At 40.0% G+C, this 25,400-nt stretch overlaps 1 protein-coding gene across 2 annotated transcripts in view; it reads right to left on the reverse strand.

Moving 5' to 3' along the window:
* Positions 1–3,202: 3,202 nt before the first annotated feature.
* The window catches only part of LOC124787948 (histone-lysine N-methyltransferase NSD3), a 123,492-nt gene continuing 101,294 nt past the window's right edge, over positions 3,203–25,400 (reverse strand). For both annotated transcript variants that reach the window (XM_047254947.1, XM_047254946.1), the window contains exons 17-19: positions 15,284–15,455; positions 8,063–8,217; positions 3,203–5,917 (exon numbers count right to left, since the gene is read on the reverse strand). In XM_047254947.1, coding sequence (XP_047110903.1) covers positions 4,343–5,917; positions 8,063–8,217; positions 15,284–15,455 — 1,902 coding nt within the window. In that variant the 3' untranslated portion in view covers positions 3,203–4,342. The remainder of the gene's footprint in view (positions 5,918–8,062; positions 8,218–15,283; positions 15,456–25,400) is intronic.

The following is a 25,400-nucleotide window of genomic DNA, read 5'->3' on the forward strand; positions in this document are numbered from 1 at the left end:
AACTGAACTGATTATGTTTGTTAATAATAGGTGATGCTTTAGTCATAAAATTTTATTTTCCTGTTTTAGACCAAACGTTGTGGGGCTACAACTAATTTTACACGAACTACAATGCCACCTGCCCCTCTATGCTTTCTTTTGCTTCAGTTTATCATCTTCATTCATCAAAGAAATATTCACTGATGCTGAAGATCAACAATTCAAGGCCAAATTAAGATGATATATTGAAGCTGATGTAACACCTGAAATGCATTGGACTGAAAACGTAAAGTAAAATATTCTACTGAAAATGGTGAATTACCAACAAAAATATTTTTCACAAGAATACTCAGACTCCACAACACACACACCATGAAAATTTAAAAAAACTGAAGGACCTAAATATCCAATCATAAAAAGTTGAGAACACTGAAAGAGACGCTAAACAGTGTCAAAATTCCTTGCAGGTAGTTCTGGATGACAATATAACATTAAATACAGAATGTAATACTCAAACTGTGTACTGTGAATCATAATGCTCATGTGTAACAAAGTTTCCAGTACAATAAGAAAATTATAAATTTTGGCAGGTCTCTTCTGTCATAAATCTATTAACCATTTTTTTTAAATTTTTTTTAAACCCTTTGAACAACTTAACTTGTGTGTGTGTGTGTGTGTGTGTGTGTGTGTGTGTGTGTGTGTGTGTGTCAGTTCCATAACACTATCTGTTTCCATAAATAATTTTGTACCTTTTGCAACTTTTATTTCATCTTTTTATTGTTTTGAATAAATTTCAATTTCACTCAGGGGAGAAACAAAGAACAAAGCCAGTGAGAGGGGAGGTTGCAGATTCCATGAATACGGTTGGTGCAAACCCCTGACCCCCCTCTCTTTTTTGCTAGGAACTGCTTGACATTTAACACTGTATGATTGGAAGCACTTTTGTGATGAGGCCCATTCTTTGATATCAGCAATGGAGGCAGTTCATCAAGGCAATACTGGTAAAATGTGCTACCACAAGGAACAAGTTCATGCTGAGCTACCCATTTGATGGTGAGAAAGAAATAAACATTATTTTCACAATGGTTCTCATCTGTTATGTTTTCTTAAGTCACAGTGATGAAGCACAATTCCACAGGCTTGCCTGTTGGTCATTTTCTTTGTCATGTCTATAACATCACACCTTGCCATCTGTAATAATTTCTGGGCAATAGTTCACATTAGCTGTTCTGCAGTGTTCAAAATCCATGCTTCTGCATGAATGACAGTTTATCAACCGATGCAAAACAGTGCATAGCAGAGCCACCTAGCAGAACAGCCCGTCAATACCTCTGTTGCAAAGGTTTTCAATTTATGGATTCAATCCCCAGAAGGTGAAGGCTACATATGGTTATGTACTCTCAAACCACACATTCCTACCTTCAAGGAGCACAACACAGAACTGCAAAATATGTCCCAAAAGTTTTATATAACTCATTGCTTGGAATAAAATACTTTATTCCACATTAGAACTGGCTGATTTCAACACAAAGTCATTTTTCAAATATGCAACAAAAGACAGTATGTACCTTCTATGAAGATACTGGGCAGTTATAACTGAAGTGTAGCTATTCATGGAGGTCCTGTGTGGGCTGTAATTATCATATGGCAGTATACTTTTAGATATGCTAATGTGGAACCGATATATGCTGGAAAAAAGTGTGTTCCAATTTTGGCCGCCAACAGGTGCAAATCTGGTGCTGTGCACTGTTTGTTTGATGGTATGACATCCATGCTGTCACGTGACAAACCATAATGTGAGTGAACAGTATGGATATTGCAAACACACTGTGCGCTGTTATTGAAACTGTTTTAGGTGAATGGCAGCAATTACAGTACTGAATTGAAAGAAAATCTCAGAGTGAAAGGTCTGAGGAAAGGACCGATATCATTAAATGATTTAAAGATTATGATAAAATTTGAAAACATGGGTGAGCTTGGTGTGGAGAAGAAGAGGAAGGCATCTTTTCCCAGTGGAAGTTATTGACGAGGTTGCTGTTGCTGTAACTGCTGTGCTGCATCAGTGCTTGTGCTCAAGTATTATCAAAAGAACTGTCCATCCCATGGTCACCAGTACGGAAAGTTTTGCGGTCTATTTTACACTGGTACCTGTAAAAGATTCAGATAGTGCAGCAACTGAAATCTCATGATCTGTAGAAAGATTCTGAATTTGCTCTTCAGTTTCTGGCATGATTTGATGATAACAATGTGACCAAGCATTATTCAACGAAGTGACGAGGCACATTTTTCACTATAGGAGGCAACGAATATACAGAACTTGGGATGCTGTTAAAAAGAATGTTGTGCACTAACTGTATGTTACTCACTGTATGTGACTGTGTGATGTGGATTCACAAGTAACTAAATTCTCGGCCCGTTGTTCTACAAAGAGAATACACGCAAAGGGCTTGGCAGGTGTACTGTGATGTCTGCTTATTACCGAGAATACCTTGTACAGCATGCGATTCTTGCTTTGGAAGATCACAATTGTGTGGAAATCTCTGCTTTCATGCAAGATAGGAACAAAAAAAAACTGTCACTCACCCAATGAATGATTTGCTCAATGCAACTTTCTATGAACATGTTATCTCCAACCGTTCATGTCTCCACCTGATCTGAAGGCTGGTGCAACTATTGATCAAGTCTTTTTATGGATGTAACATCTCACTGATGTCTCCGGTGCTCTCTTACACTAACAGTGTAAGCAGTTGTTAACAATAAAATCTACATTATTCCTTTCTCTGCTGTCCGAGCACCTCTACCCACGTCCCGTTCCTAATCCATTACACATGGAAACATTTCTATATGTCTTTCTTATATTCACACTGCCAGAATTGCACCTTGTGGCCAAAATTAGAATTAATTTTTTTTTCCAGTGTAAATCAGTTCCACATTAGTGCATTGCATATCTACCATGTTTTGCTGCCGTATGATAATTACAGCCCACACTTGACCTACGTGAGTAGCTGCCCTTTTAAATATAACCGCGTGAAACATTCGTATACCCCAGAATAAACTGCCACTTCAGTGTAACAGAATCCACAATGCTCTAAACACAATAGCATGTACACTTCAGTTCACTAGACCCCACTGTTTCACACATTCCAGTGGGCAGGACGACATTAATACAACAACTAGTTTTACTCCCACCCAACAGGACAAACAAAATGACATCATGCAATCATTATATGGACTGAAGTATTTTATTAGGTGACATAAGCAAGAAAACTTCTTTCAATATACAGTAAATGGTTTTCGGATCGTAGCCATAGCAGCCTGATGACGTAGAATAAACAACAAAGCTGTACCTAGGTGGATACAATAACATTTAAATAAGACACATACAAATAACACTTTCTGACATAATTTAAATGAAATGGTAAGTCAAAGACAAAATTCGGAGTGCTAAGACATTTAATCTTGTGAAGTACCTGGCATGCCAAATGACACACCAAGCAACTGGCCAAAGGCGAATGGAACAGTAAAATATGCTGTACACTAATATGTTCATGAAAATACATGACACATTTGATTCAGTAAGTATTAATAGAATTTACACAAATCAAGTAACATTAAGCAGAAATCATAGTTTCTAGAACAAGTATAGCACAAAGCAAAGGGAATAATAAAAAATCATTTTCAGAAACTTTATTTCTGTATTAATATTCAGTAGTTCATTGGAATAATATTTGTATTTGATGAAATTTTTGGCTAAAATTTCATTAAACAAATTGTGCCATATATATATGTACAACAAAAAAGAATCGAGACTAAAAAGTAATCATAACATCGCACACAAATTCATAAAAACTAAAAATTAAGAAATGTCAAATGTAAATATGTGAGATGTGTGTGGATGCTTGTAAATGATTGAAATGGATGTGATTATAAATGATGCTAATACAAAATATAGTCACTTTTCATAAACTAATTGCACATGCAGTGATGACAGCAGAATACGAGACCAATTTTCTAATGTCAGTTTTAGCAATGGCAGTCACATATGTTTAAAATTCATTTCACACAATTTTTGGTTTCAGCTGAAAAATTGTTGAACACAACTGGAAATCTTCACACAAGGAGGTCGAAGGTAGTACGCAACTAACACATCTATAACACATATAAATGCAATTTTAATTTTAGGTAAAAAACACACTTTTGGAAGAGGGAGAAAAAGGGATTCTAAAAACCTCTACTACTGACAGGAATGTTATCAATATCTATTCCAATTGGTTGTCAATTCTGTTGTCAAAAACAAGCCAATAACAACTACTCACACTAATATTCTCACCCATTAGTATAAAATTCACAGAGTCAATGAGATTCAACCATGTACTGGTAATAGTAACGGTGATATGCACGTCCTGTCTACTTTGTCTACTATTGATTTGTTTTCTAAACTACTTCGTAAAACACTAGCCTCTTCTGAAATTTCTGTTTCCATGCTGCCATCTAAATTGCTTCCAACAATTTTTGCTCCCTTTTTTGATTTAAAATGTGCTTCTTTTGACCACCTCCTTCTTTGTTCCGCAGGACTGCAAGATTTTAACTGGAACCTTGTTGCTCCCTGCAATGGCTTTCTCAATTTTGGGGTTTTCTGGGCAGGAACATCCTCAAAATCATCATAAAACCGATTTGGTATCCTGCCACGCTTTTTGGACGGGTGCTCATCACATTTATCAGGAGATACATCATTAGCAGTTACCCTAATACCATTCTTTTTAGCAGTATTTGTCTTGGCATTGCTGGATGTTTTACTGTCATCGGATCGATGGCTAATCAATTCTGCTGTTTCATCTTCATTAGCAATATTAGGTGATCTAACTGTTCCACTGCCTGGTAATTTCTTCCTTGCAAGATTTTTTTTTTGGTCTGCTGTTGAACCTGTTTCCACAACTTTACCTGCTAAATGACTCGTCCCATTTTCAGCTGTATGGCTGTCCTTATCCTTTGCTCGCTGGCCACTTAAAGTTTCCTTTGGCTTCAAACTTTTATTCCTTGAGTCTGTTTCTTGTAAACTAATAGGATATTGTTTTCCTTTTGCAGTTTCTTTTGATAACTTCGTAATCCCTTCACACTGCTGCTCGAGATCTGCACTGCGTATGGTAGTCAACGACACTTCTGATTCAACTGCACTCTCTGAAGCATTAAGTTTTTTTGAATCACTAGTTATTTCAGGTTTTAACAAAAACTTATCTATTGGTCCTTCCCCTGCAACATGTTTTCTTGGTCTGCCCCTTTTTCGAGGAACTGAAACTTGTTGAATAACTGTTGTATTGTTTGTGGTATGCGCACTTTTCTGAGACACATCAGAGACTCCCGGATCATTTACATTTGGTGTATTAGCTAAACTATCACTTCCTTTAGTTTGTTCCAACACCTGTTTGGAAGAACTTTTCTTACCAACACTCTCAGAAAACACTTCAGTCTCATCACCTGAGGATCCAATGCCACTTTGCCGAGTTTCCTTCTGGTTTCTTTCACTGTTATTATTGTAGATCGTCTTCCTTGTACGAACTTGTTTGTTTAAAAAGGATGTTGAATTATTTTTAGTATCAATATTATTTACATCTAACAAGTTCTGTGCATTGTTGCTGTTCACTCCAATGACACTACTTGCTGAAGCCTCACTGTGTATACCACTTTTTGAACTATCTTTTTCCACATCACTTTGAATATTCCCAGCACACGACGAAGTGCTCTGCAATTCATGCCTTTTTACTGACTGCTGTTTGTCAACAAAACTACTCTCAGCATTTCGGTTCTTCTTGGGGTCTTCAGCTGATTTTTCACTGTTACTGGTTTGTTTCATTACTTTATTCAATGGTGACTTCTGATTATGTTTTCCTGATGAGCTTGCTGCAGTCTTATCAACTGACTTTGATTTGGAGCTGCTACCCTGAAATCAAGCACAGGAAATGTTTAAAACATAATTAAGAGGCATATTTCAACCAATATTAATATAATTTTTATGACTGACATGTGGCAGAAATGTGATATTCACTAAAGGTGGCCAGTTCTGAATTATCAAAAATCTATTTTTTCAGTTGCTTCAGATAACAAATGTCAATATGAAATATAGCAGTCCCTTCCAAATTGTTGAAAAGGACAATGAAAAGAAAAACACAAGGATATTTCTTATCTTTAAATGTCATGAACGGACCCTCACTTTCTCTGTGTTACCTTTATGTGCGTGCATAAAACTTTGACCTCTGTAACGTGAAATTTTTCTTTCAATTTGTCTACATAATGCTTTAGACAAAGTAAAATCAAGCAATCACAACATTTCGAAATGAAGTTGCAGATAACGGACAAATTTATGAGGAGGCTAACTAACTTCTCTAAGTTTCGAGTTGTGCTATTCTTTTAAAACAACGGGCACAAATAGTTACCCTAAAACTTTTTGGGAAGTTGTTTGTATTATCTCCTGATATTTCGCCCTTTATTCTGAGCTCTTCCTGAAGAAGACTCCAAGATTAGGATCGAAACTTCAGGAAAGAATAACAGAAGAAGCAATGATGCAACATCAGTAATCAAAGTTTTATAGGAATAGATACAAAACACACAACTAGTCAGTGACTTCATTCTATAGTATCTCATGCATGATAAAGAAATAAGCGAACTAGTTTCAATAATTTGTATAATTGTTTTGTATCCGTAATTATTTTCTGTTTATGACACTTTTGCCATTCTCTATTTTTGATTTATGATAATTTGAATCTTTCCTATTTTAAATTATGAACAGTATAGGACTATCAGCATTATATCTCTCTTCACTTGATACAGAAAATCTGACTCCTATCTAATTCAATAAGGAAACTGGCCACTATGACAGCTCTCCTCTGCTAAGTGAAGCAGAAAGCATATTAGATGACACTTATTTGTATGGAAGTGATGGGCTAGCAACTTATACTTACAGCACCATCATTTTGTATGTGTGTTCCTTTATTTTGGCCAAAATAAAATTACAGACTGTCTTCAAAAACACACATGCACTGTGAACATTGAAAAAGAGAAAAATCAGATTTGAAGAATACTAAAGAAAACTGTAAAATGCTGACAGATTTCCTTCCAGTACATTCAAATAATGCTATGCATTGGAACAGCATGCATGCACTGTGGTAATATTTGAATATTTAAGCAAGTGAAGACAAAAACTGAACCAAAAGTGAAGGTAGATTAGCAGTATACTTTCCGGTAAATTCATTTTTTACTTTGTGTGTTTGAGCAGTGGAGATTCCTGCTTTCCACAACACACAATAAGAGTTTTCCATTTTTAACAGTCTGATTTTTGCACAAAAAATTAAGCACACGGATTGGCAAACATGACAGGAGAAAATACTTACCACTGTTCACTACATTTTTGAATTAAAGAGCATAAGATGGTCACACATGTAAGAAAACCAAATAAACATGCCATATAGTAATATAGTTACATGAATAATTCAGTAATGTGAAGTATTCATTATTCCAAGTTTTGAAATCAGCCAATAACAACAACTTATAGTGAAACTTCCTGGCAGATTAAAACTGTGTGCCAGACCGTGACTCGAGCTCGGGACCTTTGCCTTTCGCGGGCAAATGCTCTACCACTGGTGGTAGAAGACTTGCCCGCAAAAGGCAAAGGTCCCGAGTTCGAGTCTCAGTCCAGCACACAGTTTTAATCGGCCAGGAAGTTTCATATCAACGTACACTCCATTGCAGAGTGAAAATCTCATTCTGAACAACTTATAGTACTATCATTTTACAACTACATCAATTTTTGAGCTCTATATGAGATAAATTAGATGTTTTAATGGATCAGCACTATTAGCAATTATGTCTAGAAGAAAGAGTGGAAATACTGTACAAATTTCAAAACATATGGGCGACTACCACCGATTTCAAATTATAAAACTGGCAAGACAAATTTTCTCTCACATGACTAAATACAACCCCCCCTCCCAACTATATTACAACATTACAAGCTTTTTACAAAAGCAATTGTGTTTTTCTTGTACCCTGTCAATTATCTTCACATATACAACAACAATATAGTTATTACCTTATCATGATAAGGACAAAGGTAGCCTCGCTTCCCATCAGGTCGAATTCTCCCCTTAGCATGCTGTATACAAAACGAGTTTGTACACATGTTGCATTTCTGGACAGTTCGTTTGTTGCAGATGTTGCAGTAATGCCAAGGACACACCCATTTCTCTGAAACAGTACATATTAGTTTGCATATCTGAAATGGCTTAAGCATTCTTTACATACAAAAAAGTACCACACACATCCTTTTACTTGTTCATAAATCATGCAAGTCCAGGGGGGTGATAAAGAGGTTGTCATGTAATGCTCTGTAGCACAAAAGGTGCAAAAAAAAATTGAATTTTACTACTTTACCAATCCAAAGAGACTTACATTTTTCTTGTAGTGCAGAGCCATCAAGATGGAAATAGTGACCCAAGAAAATATGTAGGTACAACATATTTAGAGCAGAGAGATCAGTGCTTTGTTCAGTATGATAGTTTAAGGATATGGCGATAAGATGCAACATCTTGTCTCAATAATCTTCCAACACATAAAGAGGCAACAAATGCCATTCACCTACTTGAAACCATCTGCAAGCTTGAACACAATCAGCTGGCTTAGTTCACAGGTACTACACTTTTGAGGCTATAGGGTCTATCAAAGATTCATAAGGGAGTGGTCCACTTCAACCTGGCAGCAACATGGGTAGTCTGACATACTATCTTGTGAAATGACTGCTGCTGGTGTGAGCTCTCTGTGAGTAATAAACTCTTGAGGATTTTGTACGTTACCATTCAATTTGGTACTTTGACCACCTTTGGTATTTGGAAAGATTTTGCAAATTGTCAAAAGATGTGTCGTCCTACAAGAAACCCTTCAGAAACAATAACTGACTAAACAAAAAACAGCTTCTTGTGAAATTGCACAAAAGTAACATATGGATTTGCGGAAGTTACTGCAACAATAAAAGCTAGAGATTGCTGTTATGCACATTTCTTGTATGGTTGCCTAAATTTTGTACATTATTTGCAGCTATAATGTTGTGAAAAGGGGTGGTGGTGGTGGTGGTGGTGGTGGTGGTGGTGGAAAATCACATGCTAAGGATTAATGAGCAGCTCATGGAACCCTCGCAAAGAATTTGATGATATGTGACAAGTTTACACCAAAGGGGAGATCATAAACACACAGAAAGTGCTGGAAACAGTTAATTCAGCCACTTAAAGTAACAAAACACAATACTATTCTTTGTTCCTGTTACGCAAAGAAAACTGCCACACATCAATCCTGTGCTAAGTCTATGTGCAGTGAACACCAAATCAAACAACACCATCGCTCCTAACAGCAGGAAGTCAAATCATTGTGTTTCTTTTAACAAATAACATAATTTGTACTGAATAAAATAAAAGTTTGCTGTATTAAAATACACATGCACTATCATTTAAGTAATTTCTACATAATTCTGCTTAACACACAGATGTGGCAAATGTTGATTCCCGTAACGACCAAAATGACTTCTGGCTGTGAGGAAAAGCACATTAATGCAGAGAGAGTATGGACGCAGCCAATATTGACACTGGTTAGGGCCTGTGGAGAGGAGAAAAAACAAAAAAAATTGTGATTGTCTTGTGCTGCTTGGAAACAGAATGCAGTACTGAGTACACCAAGACTCCCTCCTCCTCAGACTCATTACCAAACAGGCTCCTTACATATGTGCAATAGATAATTCAGTTAATATAAACATTAGATATCATCTCAGTGAGACGGGGGATTTGGGGCTGGGTGTGCTTAAATAATGTTTACTGATGACTACAAATAATGAAGCAACAAGAGAAGTAAAAACACTATTTTGTGCCTTTGAATGCAGCAGCCCATCTGATTATGTTTGCCATCTTTCAACAGAACATGCTAGTATAATAACATCAGAGATGAGAACTATTGCTTTGAGCCTTTTCCCAGTTAGTGCTTGTGCATTACATGTTCCACTACAGCTCACACATCATCCTGATGGAATCTTCCACCCATGAACACCACTGCTAGATGACGAGTAAGACCTTTTGCAAAATAATGCAATGTAAGACACGAATGTCTTAGTAACATCCTAAAACAATTTACATGAGTAATGAATCAATGCAGTTCAGAAAATGTCACAAAGTAAACATTAACTAAAGGTATTATATCAAAACACAAAAGTACAAAAAGAAATTCTGAATCAAGTGTTCAAGGGATGAACTTCTTAACATCATCATCATCATCGAACACAACAATAATAATCATCAAACACAACAATAGTAATCATCAAACACAACAATAGTAATCATCAAACACAACAATAGTAATCATCAAACACAACAATAGTAATCATCAAACACAACAATAGTAATCATCAAACACAACGATAGTAATCATCAAACACAACGATAGTAATCATCAAACACAACGATAATAATCATCTTTCCTTGGAACCCTCTTGATTGTCTTGCCACACTACAGACAGTTTGGTGCAACGTTTAATGAGTTGTTGTTCTTGTCTGGCATGTTCCATGTGCATGAGTTGTTGATCTTGTACAGCATGTTGCATGCGCTACATCAAAGGCTATGAGGTACTCTATTGTTGGCCTAAATATGAACCAAAGCAAACACTACTGTACGACACTCATCTTCTAAGGCGTCTCAATATTGTAAAGTGGTAACTGGAATGCAGATAGACCCTCACTCCCCTATTAGCAGTGTCTGTGGGGAAAGAGAGCACAGTGATTATTTATGGAGATAACTCACCCGCTCAGTTTTAAAATATGTCTCTCTTCTGATAAGAGGATCTATACAACTCAGTCCCACACAGGTTACAGTAGTGCAACAAAACACGGTACAATATGTGCATCAAAATCCACCTTTGTATGATGGACATGGGAGCTGCAAGACGATATCAGTGAACCACCTCATCTTGGGTGCAAGGAGCTCAAAGTATAAGGAACATACTGTCTCCCTATTAAGCAGTTATAAGGGGGAGAGGTGAAACATTATACATGCTATGTTATCAAAAGTATCCGGACACACACACACACACACACACACACACACACACACACACAAAGTTTTTCATTTTAGATGCATTGTGCTGCCAGGTACTCCATATCAGCAACCTCAGTAGTCATTAGACATCTTGAGAGAGCAGAATCACTGTATCAGTACTGGTTCCTACTCATACCAAAACACCAGCCTTAAAAATTTCCAGCCCTGCAAGTGGGGCATCATAATCTGGAAACAATACTTGGGCCACTGAGCTAAAATGATTATCTAAACTAGTTATATGGACGTTATCTGTTACCTTTACTTTCAGTGTGACCATCAGACCTGAGATCACACGACCATTTCCTGAACATCAAAGATGATGTGACTGACTTCCTCAATTGTTCCTAATTAGTATAACACTTTCTGCAGCAAGGAGACACTAAAATTAGCCCAGCAACTCCTATTACATTTTTCCTCTGTTCAGCAGGCCACTTAAGTCTCCTCAGCTAACCAAGTTCCATGAAACCTGTGTGAGGAGAGGGGGAGCCCAAGTCCATGTACATTTGCACATTTACTCAAGTTCCTGCAGGTCCTGAGTCAACTTACTTGTGTTTTTAGCAGTTTATTAAACATATGCAAGTCAATAAACAATTTGTTTGGGGAGACAGTCATTGTACAGATACAGTTTAGTCCATCGGTACCACTGTGTCAGTCACATCTGTGAAGGAGTTAGAGACCGATGCAATGTCGCATTTCTTTCGACAGGCGAATACTTAAGGCACAGAGCACGCTCATATTGGACGAAGCAGTAGAGGCAAGACTGAAGGGGGGCATGTCGCCACAGTTGTAACACGCGCTGTTGCTGCTATGGCTGTAACCGGTGCTGACCCGTGCGATGCCGAGTAGGCAGTTGTACTGATGCTACAGCTTCCCCATCATCCTGAACAGCTGCACTGTGCCTAACAGGGTTTAACTGAGCAAGTTCTGATACCTCCCCCACACACCAATGTGATCACCTTGACTTGTGAACTTCAAATGACTGCTTTATTGAGCACATCCGTTACTGTCGGATTCTCACACTGAAGTGTTTTTTGTGGACTTCCCTATCCCAGGCTAGACAAGTAATAACACTGTGCACAACGTGATCAGTGTAAGACTTTTGATGGGTGCTGTAACAAATTTACAATGGTGGCTCAACCCATGTAATTCTGCAGTCCAGGATTTTTAAAACTCACTTGGGCCTTTCTGACAATGGGTAAAATTCTACATGCATTGCAATGACATGCATTCTGTTGCAGTAAGATGTCGAGAGACACTTGCACACATCATCAAACAATAAGCTGTCCAGGTCTTGGAAAGGCGCAAGTTGGCACAACTAACAAATCAGTGGTGAAAGCCAGAGAAAAAATAAAGCCCTACACAGGTGTGCATCAACCACGCAAAAAACCTGGAAATGCTGGTGTAACCGTTACTTGTAGGAGTCCCAATCTTCAGCGGATTCATCATATACCCGAAAGGGCAATGGTTGCATTGACGGGAGACTAGCCTCCCGTGAACATGAAGCTGCCACTTGACAGAGCTGCTGCTGTTCTGTGAAAGCTTTCTGCTGGACAGTGATAAGTTGGAGTATTTCTTTCATCGAGATATTTGTCAGGTGACTTAGCACTGACATTAACACATGGAGAAAATGCAACCCTCACTTGTTGCCAAGTTTGCTATAGCTAGATCAAACAAGATTTATGGAACACAGTACTTTACAGAATAACACATAAGATACAGTGTAGTACAGGTTGTGTGTAGCACTGAACACATCGACTAGACAACAGTAACAGAAGTTACAGAAATAGGCCAAGCACTTGTTTGTGATTGCTTAAATAACACTGTTTCTTTGGCGGCTCACTAGAGCCCACCTGGGATCTGACCAAGGTGGCCTCTGTACATAGATCTGTGAAGTGCATGAACGTGCAATCTCTGAAACTGCATGCATCACGAGTGAAGCTACATGACAATCACATATTTTCCTATTTTTATTATTTTTGATCTGTACAAGCTTGAGGCGTTCTGAACAACCCGTATGAGTATCATTCCTGTGAGTTGTGTTCATGTGCTTCCATATCAAATTTTATAAAGACTTCCAAAGTTGATAAATTATTACCGGCTGCATAGTAGGAGCATCCATGACAAAAAGGTCTCATCTATTATAGCTACAGTATTTAGTACTGTGACAGCATATAGACGTCACGGAAAAGTCATCTCCAAAACTTCACAGTGGAACAAAAACTGCTTGGTAGAGATACAATTGTAGTACAGAGAACTGTTACTTTTAATAAGACAATTGCTCCTATCAAAATGACAGTTCATCTAACGAACACAGTGGCAATGAAAGCAATGTGACCAGAGCTGCATAAGGATAAAACATTGTGAAACTGCTACTTCCAAACCTCCTGTAGCCAGGCGCACGTTAAGATAAGTAAGTGGCCCACTGATCAATGGAAAAATGTAACTTGAGTTGTTGGACTAACTTTACTCTCTCCTTGTTGCACAAAATGTCTTACTCATTATGAACAGTTGAGGAAGTCAGTCGCATCATCATGGATGTTCAGCAAACGGATTCGGCAGTTGCGTAATTTCAGGTCTGATTATTACACTGACAGTAAAGATAACACCCAGGTAACTAGTTTTGACAACCACTTTAGCTCAGTGGCCCATGTATTGTTTCCTGATTATGATGCACCACTATTGCTCAGCCCTGCATGTGCTTTTGCATGAAAATTTACCTTTTTCTGGTCCCCAGCTTGTGACCAAGTGTTCGCTTTGCTTAAATCTGCCTCATGTCTTGCCAATTTTCAGCTGAGTCAGCATTTTGTATTGGCTACTGAAGCCTCTCAGCACATTCTTGGTGCAGCATTGGCGCACAAATATGAGGATGGATCTGAATGACCCAAGGCTTATGCTTCTCAGGCTAACTCCCGCTGCTTTACACCATAATTTACTGATGTTTCTGCAGGTTTGCCACTGGAAGACCTCTTGCACCAAAGCTTTGGCTCACTGGCATGTATATTGGTCGGATATAGATGAAGACATTACACGGCTTCTTACCACTTGCACTCACTGTGTTCAGTAACAAGCAGCCCAATGGGCACCAAATTCTCCCTGGCTGACACTGCAGCTCCTGTGGAAATGTCTAAATATAAATTTTGATGGGTCCTTCCAAATAAGTACTGGCTCATTTTAGTGGATGACTATTCCAAGTTTCCCTACGTTGTGTGTTGTCTGTCCATGTCCGCAGCGGTCACATTTTGCTTCTGTCTCATAAGATTTTTGCAACTGAAGGACTTCCATGTACCGTGGTTACTGATAACGGTTCCCAGTTTGTTTCTCGATAATTTGCAACTTCTTGGCAGGCTGATGGCGTTTACCATCTCACAACTCCCTCTGTTTCATCCTCAATCTAATGGTGAGGTCGAACACATGGTTCGGACGCCTCAAACTCAGATGCAGAAGTATGTATCGAGCAGGTCCCCAAAAACTGCTTTTTTTTCACCTTTTCACTCCAGTGAAGGACAAGAGCCTGCCAGAGTTGGTACATGAACACCAACCATGGAGCCTTCTTCACCCGCTGCATACAATGCTCCCCGCCACACACTGCAGCAGCCGCAATCGTCGGGCGATGAAATGGATGTCCGTGTCAACACTAGTGTTTTCCATGGCTCATAATCTCAGTTCCTTGTGAAATCAGTGCTTTTTTTCAACCGTACCTTTTTCCTGCACTGTGCATTTTTCTGTGTTTTCTCACCCCCTAGAAGGGAAGAGTGGTGTACCTTCACACATGACACATGCAATTTCAGAGATCATGTGTCCATACGGTTCCCAGACCCGCTTACAGAGGCAACCTGGGGCGTTCCCCTGGAGCACCCTGGTGAGCCACTAAAAAAATAGTATCATTTAAGCAATCAAAATCAGTGCCCAGCCTATTTCTGTGACCTGTGTTACTGTTGTCCAGTCAATGTATTCAGAGCTATACACAACCTGTACTTCACTGTATCTTATGTGTTGCTCTATAAAGTGTTATGTTCCATAAATCATGTTTGTTCTTGCTATAGCAGATTGACAGACAAGACATTATGTACAACAATTTCATTGTTTTAAAAACAATCCCAACCACAATTGAGAATGTACGTATTAACATTCATTCCTGGCATTAACTACAAAAAATAATGGAGTTATTTAACTTCATACTTACTGTTATGAGGGTGAGAAAGACTGACACAGTCTTTGTGGTATGCCTTTGGACAGGTCTTGTGTTCACATACAATGAGGTCTCCAGCATCACCACAACTGAAGCAGATCTTTTCACCCCTCACTCGTTTCTCATCTGCTTTGGTTGGCCGAGGCCTCTGCTCTTCTTCTGCAGGCTGCAATTATGCAAATAATATGCATTATTATTACAGGCTAAATCAAAATCGTATGTCTCACCATTATTCAAAAGAAGTGTCACTAAATTTTTATATTTATATATTTATTATTTACATTCATTCAAAGATTTCCAAAATCAGTGTAATGTGTTAACAATGATGTATCTCCTCCACAAAGATACTGTAAATGTAACAATAACAACACTGACTCTATTGCAGCATCAGTCTCAGGCAAGCCATCACAGTTTGCAAAAGGATGACTACTGTGGGTTTAAAAGGACATTGTAACTGTAAGTCCCTTGGTGCCCTGCAAATTCATGTACAACCATGTTGAATGAAAAAGAATTGTCAGCTCCAGGGTATGTGATTTTGTCATCGAGGTTGACAATTTGGGTGACAGCAACTAAAGTCAGATGGTTACAAGTGAGATAAAACCCAGGTAGCTAAGAACTATAGCCGGTCACTGAAGTATAATGCAAGAAGAGTCATCATAGTCAGTACTACTAAAATGGGGAGAGAAAATAAAGACTGTACAAACTAGTTACCTAGCAACTTAAACTGTTAGATAAATAAAACACATACTCAAAAATTTAAAAATGCATGACAATGCAGAAGTAGAAAGTAGCTGGAGGCTACTCAGAGCACTTCTATGGTGAGAGGACAGCCACCACGAAATTCAGAAGTTTGGCACTAAAATAAAGCTGACATAGCATTTTGCAATGCAGCATTCCACAGTAGCAGTGAACTAGATAATAACATGTTGTAACACAATCATGCACTTCAGTGGCCAACTACATGTCACAACACAACTGCCTGGAGCAAGTATAAATGCTTTCCATTCGGCCATTAGCAGCACTTGTACTTCTGACTAAAGCCAGCACCACTGAGTCGAGGTCATCCCCCCAGATGCCATAGCCTGACACCCCAGCCAGCCTCTCTGAGGGTCCTGGGTTCTATGTGGAACATCTACGTGTCTTTGCCAGTCAGTTGCGGCTGCCTGCAGTATAAGCAATTCCAGCCCCAAGCTTGCGAGCTGCTGAGCTGACTCCAGTCTTGCATCTGCAAGGCGATGCACACCACTGTTATACTGCTGCATCATTCTGTTGCCTAAGCCTACCCACATGCTGCCTACTTGCCACAGCAGGCTCCTAGAAGCAGTGATACACTTCCTGTATGTACGCAATGATTACTAAAGGATGTTGTACACACATCAAAAAAAGTTTTGCATCACCCTGGTTCCCAGAGCTCCTGAAGATAGATGTTGACTGTGGATATTGTACCACAGACACAATCCCTTTGATTGTACAGAGATGTCACTAAACCTGCCCAAATATGTAAACAACCATGCATGAGCAGCACCTATTACATGGAGGTGGTCCGACAGCTGATCAGTTCCAGTCATTCCACCAGGAAGGAGGTACACGGCTCGTGTTGTCTGTAGTTCAACCATGCCTAGACAGTCAATACCACAGTTCGATTGTGTCCGCATTGTTACTTTGTGCCAGGAAGGGCTCTCAATAAGGGAAATGTCAGGGTGTCTCAGAGTGAACCAAAGCGATGTTGTTTGAACATTGACGAGATACAGAGAGACAGGGCCTGTCGAGGACAAGCCTCGCTCAGGCTGCCCAAGGGCTACTACTGCCGTGGATGACTGCTACCTATAGATTATGGCTCGGAGGAACACTGACAGCAACATCGCCATGTTGAATAATGCTTTTCGTGCAGCCACAGGACATCGTGTTAGACTCTAACTGTGCACAATAGGCTGCTTGGTGCGCAACTTCACTCCCGACGTCCATGGGAAAGCCCATCTTTGCAACCACAACATCACGCAGTGTGGTACACATGGGGCCAACAACATGCCAAATGGACTGCTCAGTATTGGCATCACGTTCTCTTCACCAATGAGTGTCGCATATGCCTTCAACCAGACAATTGCCGGAGACGTATTTGAAGCAACCCGGCCAGGCTGAATGCCTTAGACACACTGTCCAGCGAGTGCTCCAAGGTGGAGGTTCCCTGCTGTTTTGGGGTGGTGGTATGTGGGGCCGACGTATGCCGCTGGTGGTCATGGAAGGCACCATAATGGCTGTACGATATGTGAATGCTATCCTCCGTCCGATAGTGCAACCATATCGGTGAAGCATTCGTCTTCATGGATGACAATTCGCGCTACCATTGTGCACGTCTTGTGAATGACTTCCTCCAGGATAAAGACCTCGCTCGACCAGAGTGGTCAGCATGTTCTCCAGACATGAACCCTATCAAACATGCCTGGCATGGATTATAAAGGGATGTTTATGGACGATGTGACTGACCAACCACTCTGAGGGATCTACGCCGAATCGCCTTTGAGGAATGGGACAATCTGGACCAACAATGTCTTGATGAACTTGTAGATAGTATGCCATGACTAATACTGGCATGCACCAATGCTAGAGGACATGCTACTGGGTATTAGAGGTACTGGTGTGTACAGCGATCTGGACCACCACCTATGAAGGTCGCAGATAGACACAACAAGAAGACTTTCACAATTAAAGCTTTCAACCATTGGCCTTTATCAACAATACACACATGCACAACTGGAGCCTCAGGCAACTGAAACCACACTGCGAGCAGCAGCACCGGCGCATGACGGCACTGGTGACTGGGTGGGGGTAAAGAGGCCGAGGTGGGGAGGGGGAGGAATGGTATGGTGACAGTGAAGTGCTACAGGTTATATGGTGGGCAGGGGAGATGTGGGGAGGGGGGCGAAGTAGCGGTAAAGGAGAGAAATAAAAAGACTGGATGTGGTGGTGGTGGTGGTGGAGGAATGATGGCTGTGTAGTGCTGAATGGGAACTGGGAAGGGGCCAGATGGGTGAGGACAGTGATTAACAAAGGGTGAGGCCAGGAGGGTTAGGGAACGTAAAATGTATTCCAGGGAAAGTCCCCACCTGCGCAATTCAGAAAAGCTGGTGTTGGTGGGAAGGATCCATATGGCACAGGCTGTGAATCAGTCATTGAAATGAAGCATATCATGTTTGGCAGCTTTTTCAGCAACAGGGCAGTCCATTTGTTTCTTGGCCACAGTTTGTCGGTGGCCATTCATGCACACAGACAGCTTGTTGTTTGTCATGCCTACATAGAATGCAGCACAGTGGTTGCAGCCTAGGTTGTAGACCACACGACTGGTTTCACAGGTAGCTCTGCCTCTGATGGGAAAGGTGATGTTAGTGACTGGACTGGAGTGGGTTGTGGTGGGAGGATGTACGGACCTGGATTCAAGACCTGTCCCACACATCCTCCCATCACCATCTACTCCAGTCTCGTCACTAACATCACCTACCCCGTCAAAGACAGGGCTACCTGTGGAACCAGTCATGTGGTCTACAAGCTAAGCTGCAACCACTGTGCTGCATTCTATGCAGGCATGACAAACAACAAGCTGTCAGTCCGCATGAATGGCCACCGACAAAATGTGGCCAAGAAACAAGTCGACCACCCTGTTGCTGAACATGCTGCCGAACATAATATCCATCTTTTCAATGACTGCTTTGCAGCCTGGGCCATATGGATCCTTCCCACCAACACCAGCTTTTCTGAACTGTGCAAGTAGGAACTTACCCCGCAATACATCCTACATTCCCAATATCCCCCTGGCCTCAACATTTATTAGTCATGTCCTCACCCATCCAGCCCCTTCCATGGTCCCATTCCAGCACAACACAGCCGTCATTCCACCACCACACCGTGTCTTTCTCTCCTTTCCCACTGCCCCCCCCCCCACCCCCTCCCCACATCACCCCTGCCCTCTGTCTAATCTGTAGCACTTTACTGTCCGCAACCCCCACCCAGTTGAGACTCCTATCGTGCACTGGTGCTGCTTTAATCGTGAAAGTCTTCTGCGACTCGGCATCTCCACTATATGGCAAGTAGCAACTTTCCTTCTCATAATATTGTTGCATTCCATCCTGGATTTTCTATTGTTTGATTTCAATCTACAAATGAGATTTCTTCCAAATCACTTGTGCGATCAATTCTAGGGTACCTGCTCAAGTGTGTGGGATCCGTACCAAATAGGACTAACAGGGGATACTGAATGTATATATACACACAGAAGGGCAGGACAAATGGTCACAGGTTTGTTTAATCCATGGGAGTGTGTCACAGAGATACTGAAGGAACTGAAATGGCAGACACTTAAAGACAGATGTAAACTATCCCGAGAAAGTCTATTAACAAAGTTTCAAGAACCAGCTTTAAAAGATTTCTCAAGGAATGTACTATAATCCCCTATGTATCGCTCACATAGTAATCGTGGAGGTAAGATTAAAATAATTACTGCATGCAAAGAGGCATTCAAACAGTCATTCTTCCCATGCGCTAGATGTGAATGGAACAGGAACAAAGCCTAATAACTGGTACAATGGGAGGTACCCTCTGACATGCACCTCACGGTGGTTTGCAACGTACATATGTAGATGTAGAAATCCTTGGACACCACATAACATTTTGAATCTGATGAAAGGAGAAAATATCAAAAAGCAGAAAATGAAGCACACAAACGAGAATACAGATGTTTAAAAAAGAAGATTGACAGAATGTGCAAAATGTCTAAGCGAGCCTGTAGAAGCATATATAACTAGGGGAAAGATAGATACCACCTGTATGAAAATTACAGAAAACTGGAGAAAAGAGAAGCAGCTGTATGAATATCATGAGCTCAGATGGAAAATCGGTACTAAGCAAAGACGGGAAATCAGAAAGGAGGGAGGAATATACAGGATGTCCCTCATCAAGCGCATTTTTCTCGTGTGTTTCATTGTTTCGTCATTTTGTTTTAGGAATGTATAACCCAAACAACTACTGCTGATCACATCTTTCACCTGATGGCCAGTGTCTAAAGAAAAATGTTGGTTTGTTTCCCGTTACACACAAAATTATTTTTAAAGTGGAATTTTTTGTGACCGTTCGATAGATCGATCCCAAATTAGTCCCATGCAATGTGTGTTTTTCCATGCGTGTTAAAAGGGACAGTAAAACCTTAAGAATAACCATAATCCAGCAACAGCAGCTCCGCCCTGTCCTGCGCTAACTGCTACTCCCGTACAGAAGCACTGCTCAGTATTTTACAACCCCTGTTAATGCACATCGATAAAACAAATACCGGTATTACATTAGACTAATATGGGAGCACTCTATTGAATGGGCACATAAAATTCTGCTTTAAAAATAATTTTGTTTGTAACTGGAAACAAAATAATTTTGTTTTTAACTGGAAACAAAATAATTTTGTTTTTAACTGGAAACAAAATAATTTTGTTTTTAACTGGAAACAAAATAATTTTGTTTTTAACTGGAAACAAAATAATTTTGTTTTTAACTGGAAACAAAATAATTTTGTTTTTAACTGGAAACAAAATAATTTTGTTTTTAACTGGAAACAAAATAATTTTGTTTTTAACTGGAAACAAAATAATTTTGTTTTTAACTGGAAACAAAATAATTTTGTTTTTAACTGGAAACAAAATAATTTTGTTTTTAACTGGAAACAAAATAATTTTGTTTTTAACTGGAAACAAAATAATTTTGTTTTTAACTGGAAACAAAATAATTTTGTTTTTAACTGGAAACATATCGATGTTTCCAGTCGACTCTGGACGTCGCCTGAAAGCCGCCATGCGCTTGGGCTGACACCAGCAATATACTGCACAAAACTGCAAACAAGAAAAAATGAATGCGAATCAATACAAGCGCTATTAACTTGTAAGCAATATTATAGAAAAGGATGAGGTTTGTAGATGAAGATGAGATGCGAGATACAATACTGTGAGAAGAATTCGACAGAGTACTGAATGACTTAAGTCGGAACTACTGATATCCTAGGGAGAGCCAGCCATGACATAAGTATCACATCTGAAGTGCAAGATGTATGAGGCAGAGGAAATACCCTCAGACTTCAAAAATACTTAATAACTCAAATTACAAAGAAATATGATGCCAACAGCTGTCAATATCAGTCAACTATCAGTTAAAAGCCATGGTTGCAAAATACCGACTCAATTGTTCACAGAAGAATGGAAAAAACTGGTAGATACCACCCTCAGTGAAGCTCAGTTTGGGTTCCACGGAAACTGAGGAACACATAAAGCAATATCGTCCCTATAAGTTAGCTTAGAAGATAGTTACAAAAAGGCCAACCTACGTTTATAGCATCTGTAGACTCGGAGAAAGTTTTAGACATGTTGACTGGACTACTCTTTCAAATTTTGGAGGCATTAGGGGTAAAAAAAGGGAAGGGGGAGCAAAAGGCTGCATACAAATTGTATAGCAATCTGATGGCAGTTATGAGAGTGGATAGGTATAAAACAGTGCTGAGAACGGAGTGAGAGAGAATTTTAACGTGTCCCATGTTATTCAATCTACACATTGAGCAAAATTAAAGAAAACCAAGAAGGAGAAGGAATTAAAGCTCAGGGAGAAGAAATAAAAACCCTTGTGTTTGTTGATGACACCGTAATAATACTACTATCAAAGACAGCAAAGAACTTAGAAAATCAGTTGAACAGAATTGATAGTGTCTTGGAAATAGGTTGCAAGATGAACATCAACAAAAGCTATCAGAGAATTCAGTGCATATTTTGATCTAAAAATAACTCTAATTACAGGCATATGTGCAATACACAACCCACTATTCTGTTACAGAATGTGCCACGCCAGGATAAATCTGCCACGTCAGAATAATGTAAGAATGCTTTGTACAGTTCAAGTCAAATCTGCAGTTAAAAATCTCAGGAACTAATGTTGGTTCAAACCCAAGGTAAGTAAATGAAACTCGGACCTCATATTGTGGTCCCATCTACACTGCAAAATTAAATATTAAAGCAGGTGTGTGATCACATATTAGCAGAGCATGGAGAGCACAAAACACCAAATTACACGCAGCTGAACAATACTGATAGCGGACATGTACGCAGGTCATAGCACAATTCGTAAAGAACTAAGTACCATGTGTGCAACAAGCTGAATTAACGTTCAAATTTCAGGCTTGCAGCTGGTTGTCAATTCATTGCATGATATTTTAAAATTCATACCAAGGTGAATAAATTCATCAGTGTATTTCACGGCAGAGATTACTGGAAGCTGTAAACTGATGGAGGTTATAAAGTTGGACAACTTAGGTCCTTTTGGGTGAACGCCGGTAGGAAATCTTCGTGCGTTGGTGATAAACCATTTTTCACACTATGTAGAAATGACAGCCATTACAAATCAGCATACGCCATGATTACTAATCGATTATTAAAGTTCAGTACTCCAGAGACCTCGATTATGACCCAATGCAAGAACTTCATGTCGAAACTAATGAAGCACGGAATTTGTAAATTAAAAACAAGTATATTACACTCACTAGTACATGGAAGAATGGAACGAGTTCACGGGAATGATATGAAGGGTCTCAAGTCACTTTGGGAACTGCCTTCACAATGACTGGAATATGCTGTTACCTTACATTGTTGTGGTTTACAATTTGAAGATTCGTAAGAGTCTATGACTATAGAAAGTAGAGTATGTGTGGAAGATGCTTCTAAAATTTGAGATATGACACCCGTCGTGGTGGAAAAACAGTGCGTCAGTGCAGAGTTTTGTTAAGACCTTAAGGATGATATGGCGTCAAGTGCAAAAAGTGAATACCAAGGCCCTATAATGACAGAAGCACATGTTACATAGGAAGACAAGTTACCTAAATACCATGTAGGGCAGTGGATAATGTTGACCAGCCCCTACAGCCCAAGGGGAAATATTAAAAAAAGAATGCTCATTATCAAGGCCCCTAAAAAGTGGTCAAGACGACATTGCTGGTAAATATGAAATTAAAACTCTCAACCCTTTCAGAGTATGCTGTAGGCATCCATCTCAAAAAGGGCGGAAGAGGTAAGAAAGGAAAAGTGGCATGAAGAAGTGAACAAGCCACTCCAGCAGCTGATAATACTTACTTTGCCAGGTGTGTTAAGACCTAGAGTTAGGCAGAGAGAGAGAGAGAGAGAGAGAGAGAGAGAGAGAGAGAGAGAGAGAGAGAGAGGGGGGGGGGGGGGGGTGAACAATTGAAATATTTGAAAGAGACAATGACTATGTTATGAGGACGAAAGAAAATTGAATGAATGTAAGGCAAGTATCATAATAGCCCAGTCAGTGGCATTATCATTTATTAAGTGAAAAAGAGCACACTAGGATACTCTTGCTTTGTGTTACAGCTGTTCTGTACTGCCAGTGTAGCTAATTCTTGGAACACTGGAAGAGGTGGTCAACACAAGAAATATACACCTGATATATATAAAACAGGAAAGCAATGCCAACAGAATAATGTAGAGAAATGACATTCTGGGACTACATTTGTCTTGGTAACAAACGTAGGTGGTTAATGTTACAAGATCACAGGTTAATGTAGGTGCGAGATTAGCCACTGCAAATGTGAAAAGCTGGTACATTAATACATGGTGTAACCACCAGAATGTTGAACGCAAGCATGAAGATGTACATGCGTTGTGTTCTATAGATGCCAGATATCAGTTAGTGGAACAATGTACCACGTCTGTTGCACTTGGTTAGTCTATACAGGAATGGTTAATGTTGTTTGTGGATGACTCTGGAGTTGTCATCCGATGAAATCCCATATGTGCTCCACTGGAGACAGATCTGGTGAATGAGCAGGCCAAGGCAACATGTCGACACTCTGCAGAGCATGTTGGGTTGCACAGCGGTATGGGGGCAAGCATTTTGCTGTCGGAAAATACCTCCTAGAATGCTGTTCATGAGTAGCAGTACAACAGGTCAGAACTACACTTATGAACAAATCTGCAGTCAGGGTAGGTGGAATAGCCACGGAAGTGCTCCTGCTCCCCAGACCACAACTCAGGTGTAGGTCCAGTGTGTATAGCATGCACACAGTTTGGTAACAGGCCCTCACCTCCCTCCTCCTAACCAAAACAAGGCCATCACTGGCACTGAGGCAGAACAGCTTTCATCAGAAAAAACAACAGACCTCCAATAAGCTCTCGCATGACAACACTGAAGTTGCAAATGGTGGTGTTTTCAGGTTAGAAGAATGCACACTCAGGGTGTATACATGGACAAGGAAAAAAAATTCCCGGATTTCCCGGTTAAAAACACACTTTCTCCCGGGTGAAAACATACTTTTTCCCTGTTAACTGACAGTATATTTTCTTTACTAACAAAGAGATAGAGGGGCTGGCCAGTACTTACCTCAGCTCAGTACAGCCGATAGATACACATAAAACAGAACTGAAAATTTACATTCCTAGCTTTCGGAACTTTGTTCCTTCATCAGGGAGGAGAGAGGGGAAAAAAAGGGAAGAAGGGAAAGTGGATTCAGTTACTCACAACCCAGGTTATGAAGCAACAGGGAAAGGTAAACAGGGAGGGTAGCAAGGATGGAGGCATGGTTGTCCAAAACACTGAAGAAGAGAAAGTGTTAAGATGACAGACGTAAGTGATAGCTAACAAAAGGGACAAAACAATGAAGGATGTGGACCATATAGGTGATCTAAATGATTAATGGAAAATCTCATATAAGATGTGAAACAAATACTAACAAAGAGATAGAGGGGCTGGCCAGTACTTACCTCAGCTCAGTACAGCCGATAGATACACATAAAACAGAACTGAAAATTTACATTCCTAGCTTTCGGAACTTTGTTCCTTCATCAGGGAGGAGAGAGGGGAAAAAAAGGGAAGAAGGGAAAGTGGATTCAGTTACTCACAACCCAGGTTATGAAGCAACAGGGAAAGGTAAACAGGGAGGGTAGCAAGGATGGAGGCATGGTTGTCCATGACAACCATGCCTCCATCCTTGCTACCCTCCCTGTTTACCTTTCCCTGTTGCTTCATAACCTGGGTTGTGAGTAACTGAATCCACTTTCCCTTCTTCCCTTTTTTTCCCCTC

This window comes from Schistocerca piceifrons, chromosome 3, assembly GCF_021461385.2.
Source record: "Schistocerca piceifrons isolate TAMUIC-IGC-003096 chromosome 3, iqSchPice1.1, whole genome shotgun sequence".
In the NCBI taxonomy this organism is placed as follows: Eukaryota; Metazoa; Arthropoda; class Insecta; order Orthoptera; family Acrididae; genus Schistocerca; species Schistocerca piceifrons.